Source organism: Barbus barbus, assembly GCF_936440315.1.
Source record: "Barbus barbus genome assembly, chromosome: 23".
NCBI lineage: Eukaryota > Metazoa > Chordata > Actinopteri > Cypriniformes > Cyprinidae > Barbus > Barbus barbus.
The window spans coordinates 27222433-27231324 of record NC_136751.1 but is presented as its reverse complement, the minus strand read 5'-3'; the positions used below and the strand labels follow the sequence as shown (position 1 = coordinate 27231324).

General features: G+C 35.7%; 1 protein-coding gene across 1 annotated transcript; it reads left to right on the top strand.

Moving 5' to 3' along the window:
- The first annotated feature begins 1355 nt into the window (after positions 1 to 1355).
- On the top strand, positions 1356 to 8161 carry LOC306842948 (uncharacterized protein). The gene is made up of 13 exons (XM_079374164.1): positions 1356 to 1502; positions 2432 to 2637; positions 2714 to 2851; positions 2961 to 3099; positions 4276 to 4795; positions 4890 to 5031; positions 5118 to 5261; positions 5358 to 5416; positions 5501 to 5676; positions 6043 to 6443; positions 6555 to 6651; positions 6788 to 6980; positions 7300 to 8161. The coding sequence occupies exons 1-13, from the start codon at positions 1383 to 1385 to the stop codon at positions 7440 to 7442; spliced, it is 2478 nt and encodes an 825-aa protein (XP_079230290.1). The 5' UTR covers positions 1356 to 1382; the 3' UTR covers positions 7443 to 8161.
- Positions 8162 to 8892: the final 731 nt, after the last annotated feature.

Below are 8892 nucleotides of genomic sequence, written 5' to 3'. Positions count from 1 at the left end.
AAAATTACAGCTCTGTATTCTGCCATGAACACAGAAATTCTCAAAAGTTGTTTTTTTTTCCTGCAAGATCCGTGTAATTAAATGTAATTAAATAAGAAGGATTTGGGACGTCTCGGCATAAATTTTGACAATCGGCATAAATCTGGTCCACTTTGCAACCTATTTTTGGCTCACATAAAACACGCATAGATAAAATGTAATAAAATAGGTGTTAAAATTCATTAAATGTGTGTACACTTTATGAGCATTTATTTCTTTCAAAAAGTATAAAATATCAATTATTTTACTGCTATTAAAGCATTAAACACTGAAAATAGACATGGATAAATAAGAATTGAAATACTTATCATTTTTAACAGCACACATGTTCATAATGCAACATTTTGTTTATAAATAGTTATTATGTATGTTAGTGTGCATTTGACAGTGCTATCCGAGTTTCATTTCTAAATAATAATAGAAACGGGTTATTTCAGATCTAGATCATTTCATGTACCCTTGAACCTGTAGTACTTTTACCAAATTCTGAGCAATCGATAGTGAAAGACTCTTTGACCTCTCCGGTCTGAAATTATCAGATTACAGGTTTTACCTGATTGTATTTACATTGTTTTCTGCAAAAAGCTTTTGCTGTTTCATCACTGGCACATCCACATATTCTTCCCCTCAAGCTGTATTTTTAATATATGATTTTGATTTTAATACAGTCCTGTCTTTCCAATTGTTATACATTTATCAGCAAGTACTCTGCAGTGTTTGAAGTCCTGAGAAATCCGTTTCAGATCGCTGTATGTTTGAGATTTGGTCTTTCACTGCACTGTGGGTAAGGCAGGTGGCGTTTGAGAAAGCAAACAGCTATTGTTTAAATGGATGTATATCTTACGTCAGGTCATTGTTATGTAGGAGTGCTGGCATTCAGGGCAAAAACTAATAGATAATAATAGAGCTAAAAAATTCAATAAGCTACTCAAGTGGTACTTAATAAGGGAGAGATATCCATTTTTGTGATGATATTTTATTTTTAACTCAAGGAAAATATTATACAGTATTTGACATTGAAGCTGTGCAATAAAAACAAAATGTAATTTTCTAGAGCATTTTGCCCCTAGTGGACACTCATCAATGTCATACTTTACATGTGAATGAAGAGGTGTGTGCTTTGTTAAGTGAGTTCTGATCAATGGCTAGTTTCAGATTTGAATCATGTGACTTCTCAAAAGAAGCAAGTAACTACCCTCTTATTTTTGTGTGTGTGATTCAATGCATCGCACGAGAATGCTTTTTCAACCCATCCCTGAATTCCTGCTCACCTGAGATGTATAAAAGCAGGTGCTCAGCTCCATTTCAGCAGGTGAAGTGAGATCAGTGGCTCAGGTACCAAGATGTCCTTGGCTGTGGTGTTGAATCTTCTGCTTCTGGTGTCCATTGCTTCAGCAGGACACCATTATGGAGGCTCAGTGACCTTCAGCCCTAAAGGGACCAATGCAGATGGGAGCATGAGGGTGAGAATTTATTTCACATTTACATTTAAAAAGTGTGGAATTAAGCAATGCATTATACGACACCTCTTCATTTATCAAATTAATAAAAAATAAAGGGTTGTAATTTACTAAACATATTTTACAACTGCTTGTTTGTAAACGTTTTATTTTGTTTTAGTTATATTGATTTTTAATCATTTAATCATTATTTTATTATTCAAAATGTATTATCAATTCACTTTTTTCCATCCCAAAAGTGGTCAAATAATAAATGTATCCTCATGCATTCTCAACCTACATAGTAAATCTTTAAAAAATAATAATAGTTACCGCACAATATAATATTTCTGAAAAATAAATTCCACACTTGTTTTGCTCCTCCACAACATATTTCATAAATGTTCAAATTAAAATCATAGTTGGTTATTTCAGGCCAATAAGCTAAAATAATATTTATTATATTAAATTCCATTTATTTTCCATGTTCATAAAATAAAATAATTAAATGAAATTCTTACTCTTAAGCTGCACTGAAATGTATCAGTCAAAAGATGTGGAGAAGCAATCATGCAAATAAATCAGATAGAGAAGGTATAGAAATATTTAAAATTTGATTGGTTAAAATAATGTCATAATATTTATCGATGAGTGTATTTTTCGCTGAACTTTAACATGCATTGGCCAAACAGATATATAGATATAGATATATCTAATGTATAATTTATACAGATATATATAATTTGATAAATTTAATTGAAAAAATATTATATTGAAAATGACATTATGATTAGTTTTTGTGCATTTTATTGATGATTGATCTATATAACTCCTAACATTAGGAGTTATATAGATCCATCATCAATATATATATATATATATATATATATATATATATATTATATATTATATACATACAAAACCTCTACCAACAAGCATTCTTCTACCAACAGGTTGAGTTTCGATTCAAGCGAACCTATGACTGGTGTATTTCTAGTTGGTGGCACTGCGCCTCTGGAGATTGTGGCTATGAATCCAGCAGTGTAGAAGGTGAAATCGATCACAGCTCTAACGGCAGAAGTGGTTACAGCAACAGCTGGTGCCAATCAGAAAATGTTGTCACAAGAAACATCCACGGAAACACACCCTTTGACCTGCAGTGAGTAACTGATTTTTTTTTTTTTATTATTGAAATGTTAATTCAGCATATTCTAAAATACATTATTGTATCACAGGGACTCCTCATGCTGCTGGGTGCCCACAGTGAACGGTGTTGATTATTGGTTCCTCCAGACACACATAGATCTAGGCATAAGAGCTGATACCAATGAACCAAACCGATCACCTCTCACCACTACTTTACAACTTCTACGGTAACCCATATATTTATTCAACAGGTTTCTATGAACAAGATTAATCACTACAAAAAATAAATATATATATATATATATATATATTTATTCATTTATTTATTTCCATTAGTATACCTCAAAACTGTCCACGTAAATACCACCTGATGGCCTATGACCCAGATGGTGACCAGGTCAGATGTAGATATGGAGCTCAGCAGTATGTCGAATGTGCTACATGTGACCAGCCAAGTGGTTTCCATCTAGATCAAGTAAGAAACATACAAAATATTGCCAGAATAATTTGATATATACTGGTGTGTTTTCATAATTTTGAACCGGTGGGGAGGACAGAAATCTGTGGCTGGATCTAGGGTGAAATAGGGTTATATCAATCTGGCTTTTTGAATGACAATCCTAATCAGAATGAAAAATTTGGAAAAAATAATACTATGTTATATAATAATTATAATATAATAATATATATATTAATAATATAATAATACTAATATGTTCAAATAAAACAATATTAAATAAAAATCAGAATACGCCCTTTTATATAAAGGATTCTATGACATACCGACCGAGGAGAACATAAAATGCTTTATGCGTGAAATGCGTTAGGAAAATGTTAAATCGTTTTAAAATCTGTTCATTTAACCGTTGGAACAAAACATTCATCAGAATGATTCGGTCTTTGCAAGAGAGCAATTTAGGAGGAAATCATTCACTAGAATCAAAATTTCTAAAGCTACAACTGAAAGAAGGAGAACCGTTTTAAATGAACCAATTCACTAGAAATGCATTGGAAATAGTGCTACATACGAGAGAGAGAGCATGTGCAGTTGTTTACCTCCACTCACTCTGCAGTAAAGTAACGCGAATACGGTATTAAAATAGTGATCGTTGCACTACCCCGTTATTCCTTCCAGATGCTGCATTCATAGAAATATGGTTAAATACATTCGTTGAAAAAAAACAGCTAAAACCAGCCTAAGCTGGTTGGCTGGTTTTAGCTGGTTTGAACTGGAAGTAGCTGGTTTTAGCTGGTTTCCACGCCTGGCTAGGCTGGTCAGGCTGGTTTTAGCTGGTTGTTCCAGCTGGTCTCCAAGCGTGCCCAGCTAAGGAAGTGGCCAAAACCCCTGTAAAACCAGCCTGCTGACCAGCTAAAACCAGGCTGGATGACCAGCTGAAACCAGCCAACCAGCTTAGGCTGGTTTTAGCAAAATTTTTCAGCAGTGTTACATGCGCGAAAAAGGATTACGCTAGACAAAAAATATTTTTACACAACAGATGTGATTATTTTAGTCATCTGATTTAATTTCAAAACCGTTAGTAACATATATTCTAATTTCTGACAGCTTTTGACCTAATAAAAGCTTCCAGAATGGTTTTGAAATAAAACACAATGAACATCCACTAATCTGAACATCTCAATTCTTCATTAGCTTGCCTGCACACTGGACTACAGCTATGCCTCTACAACAGGCGTCTACGGATTTGAGCTGATTGTGGAGGACTTCCCAAGGAAACACACCACTCTGGCCTATACTGATGGCTCCAGCTCGTACAGATGCGCTCTGAGCGGTGGAAGACACAGTAGCTCAATTAGCGTGACACCGTACCCATGGTATTACCAAAGTTCCACAACTGTACCATGGTGGCAACAAACTACTCCTTCACCGTGGTGGTGGTGGTGGCAACAACAACAGTCCACCACCACTGCACCTACAACTCCATCATGGTGGTGGCAACATCAACAATCTAGTACCCCTTCACCGTGGTGGTGGTGGCAACAGCAACACACAACCACTGCTCCAACTTCACCGGCCCAATGGTGGTGGTGGCTACAGACCACGACCACAACCACAACAACAGACCCATCTCAAGAGTACACAACTTCCATGACTTCACATCAGCGGTCTTATGAACCTTTCAGCAAGCTCCCTCTGCAATTCAGTGTTCTCGGTAAGGCTTTCTCAATGACCAACTAAACTAAATCACAAAGTCATCACATTAGTAGTGTGCCTAATGTTGGTCGTTCTAATTTGAATCATTGCAGTTGATTCAGCTGCTCCTTCCTGCACCGAGGGACATTACATACCTCGCTTTGTGTCGCCAACTCCACGCAATGGAGATGAAATCCAAGCTGTGCCACTCCGTGAAGTGGAAATCCGGATTAAGGCTGCAGCAGCTTATGCAACGTAATGCACATGTGAATGCAATCAATGCATCCAGTTATTTAAATTATTAGATGGGTGTATAACACGTGTTTATTTTTCATTCTCAGGGTTACTGATGTCATCATCAGCGGTCCTCTGAACATAACTAAGCATGCTTTGAGCACTGGAGAGTACGCCATCAGATGGACACCAATGAGGAATGACCTCGGAGATCATTTCCCTGTGTGTTTCATTGCTGAGAGCGTGAGCGGGTGGGTAAACTATTAATCATATTCAAAATCTAGCAACTAGAAACCTTTCAGTTGAACTGAATTTCAAAAAATATTCTGTTTATTATTCAATTACAGAAGCAGCATTTATCAGTCTGAAATGAGATGTATCATTATCACCGTTGGACACCAGACTGGTTAGTAATTTGCTTTTACTTGGACAACTATGTTTTGCCAGCACAATTTTGGTAATCAATTCTAATGATTGATCTCATTTACAGTGGAAGCAAATGTGATTTGCACCGCAACCAACATGGTTGTTGAAATTGAGCAGCTGTACTCCGTCAGGCTCCACAAGGACTATCTGCGACTCAATGATCCTGCCTGCACTTTGGACTCAAACGGCACTCATGTGTTGGCAAACATCTCCCTCAATGCTTGTGGTACCATGCTTGAGGTAAAGCTCTTCTCATGGGCTCAAAAGAAATGAAGAAATTAACAAAAAATTAAATGTTTGTCATCAATTACTCATCCTCGTATCCTTCCAAACCCATTTTGTTTCCCATCTTCCATGAAACACACATCAGAACTTCTCTTCTCCAAACAATGAAAGTAGAAAAAAGCACCATTAAAGCATCATGTATGGTCCATATGACTTAATTTGTGGTATTTTTTGGTGCTTTTTTGGTAATAAGTACCATCCGCTTTTATTGTATGGAAAACAGAAGCTTAGATATTCCGATTGGAATGGCATTGTGTGTTTAAAAGTTTCATTTAGGCACAGTAAAACCATTAATATTTCATACTCCATTTCCTTCTGCAGGAGGATGAAGAGTTCATCATTTTCAGGAATGAAATCTTCTCAACCGATGACCCAAACAGCATCATTACCAGAAAGCATGAGGTGGAGATTGCGTTCTCCTGTCGTTACGAGAAGAAAAACAACATCTCACTGGAGTTCACTGCTCGGAGACACATAACCACCATCACCGAGAAAGGCTTTGGTACCCTCACCTACAGCTTCGGAGTCTTCACAACAGCAAACTACCACACAGAAATAGACGTGACCGCATATCCAGCAGAGTATGACCTTGGGGAGATGATTTACATGCAGATTGAATCCCAGTCTACAATCAACAACACCGAGCTTTTCGTCGAATCGTGTGTCGCAACACCATACAATGACCCCAACTACCAAACATCCTACACAATCATCCAAAACGGGTAATTAACCATGAGCTGCAGACCCATTAGCACAATCAAATAAATTTTATATATTTATATATATATATATATATATATATATAAAATGTCTACATCAATTATGTTCCTCAGGTGCATCTTGGATGAAACTGTTGAATTCTACACAAGCCACCAGCCAATGGTCCGCTTCGGCCTGCAAGCCTTCCAGTTCATCGGAATGCATGAGCAGGTAAGAACTAATTGATTGCATCATGATGAAAGCAGTTTAGCAGTGAACATACTGTACAAAAACATAATGCTGCTCCTGACCAATCAGAATAGAGTATTCCAGACAGCCATGACTTCATCTCTCTCTTTCTCCCTAGGTGTTCATCAGCTGTTCTGTGATTCTGTGCGAGGCCAACAATCCCAGCACCCGCTGCTCTCAGGGCTGCGTCAGCAGCACAACCGCTCCACCATCCCACCATAATCACAAAAGAGAGGCTCCCATCCAGACCGGCAGTCACTTAGTCTCCCAGGGACCCCTGCGGCTGAAGAGAAGTGTAGAGGAGCGTGAAGGTAAAACCTCAGAAACAAGACAACATATTCATTTTTTAGAACGTAATAATATTTGAAAGGGGCATTAAATGTAGTGTTACATTTCTGAAGTCTTTTAATTTAATATAAATTAAAATATATATATTTCAAATAAATTCATTTTATATTATATATTTATTATATAAAATATAAATAATATTTCATTTATTTAAAAAAAAGATTATATGTATATATATATATATATATATATATATATATATATATATATATATATATATATATATATATATATATATACATTATACAAGATGTATTAACCACACCTTTGTGTTTTCCACAGTGTCCTCCACGATCTTGAACCTGAATCTGGTTTTCATTGCCGGATGTGTCCTTGCAGCTGTCGGCATGGTGTGTGGTGTTCTCATCTACAAAACCAGGAAATCAGACGTCAAATATCAGCCTCTTAAATCAGATGAAATTTAATATATCTTCTCAAAGTCTACAAAAAAATGTGTCCTCTTTGCTCTCTTAGGGAAGATTCTGGCTTTGAAACACTTGGTTGATATTTTTTTATTATTCTGTTTCCTTTTTAAATATTGTATTATAATCCACAATGGTTGTTAGGGTTATTTTTCATAACTGTCTATTAGTGTGTATCTCTGTATTGCACTTTTTAGATTGCTGATGCCAATAAAAAATATAAGGAAAATAAAATAAGTGTGAGATTGATTTAAAGAGAGTCTAGATGATGCATACCCACAAAGACAAACAAATGAACATACCTCTTGTATTTTTATTTTAGGCTATTTTCATTATCGCCATTTTTTTAATGCAAGTAACATTAGAAATGCATGTATAGAGTTGCATTCTAGAACTAGAATGCATAAGAAATGCTTTCACACCAATCGAATTAATCAAAATCAATGCCAAATGAGCTCAACAGATAAAATAACCATGAAAATATTCAACATATAGCATGATATTTATAGAATGTTGTAGTATTTTAAAGTGTTATCCTGACTGAAATGGCAGCCTTGTGTTGTACTGATATTTCTGGAGTCAAAATAAAATAAATATATTTAAATTGAATGAAAATATTTATGAGACTGATGACTGATCCATTGAATCTTACCTGTTCAAAGGAAAACACCTTTCACACCAATCAAACAAATCAAAATCAATGTGAAATGTATTCAATATCCAAAAGAAAACAATATAATATATTATGTGTGTGTGTATGTATGTACATATTTAATTCAGTAAGGCTTTTTTAACCCTAATCAGCATGTGACCCAAATAAAACAAGTTTTAACTATAACAAATGTGCCAGTTCAATCCCTCACAAAGAAAGCTGTAATTAGTTATGGGGCAGATCGTCATCAGGTTGAAGCGCTGATGTTATGCTGAGGCTACAGAACAATTGTTAAAGCAGCTTCTAGGGTGATGGCGTGACTGGGAAACTCGAGGTTGTCAGCACAACACAGCATTGTAAGGAATCAATCAATCAACAATTGTTACAGTATGTTTATGTCTCCATGACGAAACGATCATACCTGATCATACGAGTCCTTAAAATGAAAGAAAAAATGACCAACGACAAATTTTTTTTTTTTTTGTCTTTTTCTTTTTCTTTTAAATGCATGGCAGGAAAGCACAGTCTACAGACAGGCATTCCACTCACTTGCATTCAGGCACAAAACACTATCAACACGAAGAATCTGTGCACTCTATTTAATAATATTCACAGATGGTATGGCAAAAATAAGTTATGATCAGGGTGAGAACTGCTAAGTAAACTTACACTCACTTAATAGCAAGTCCTTATGCAGACTGGCAATCGTTTTAGTTATTTTCCATCAAGGTGGAATTTTAAACTGGATCTATTGTATTGTTTTTTGTTCTATTATTTTTCATTTATTAAGCTGTCAGTCAA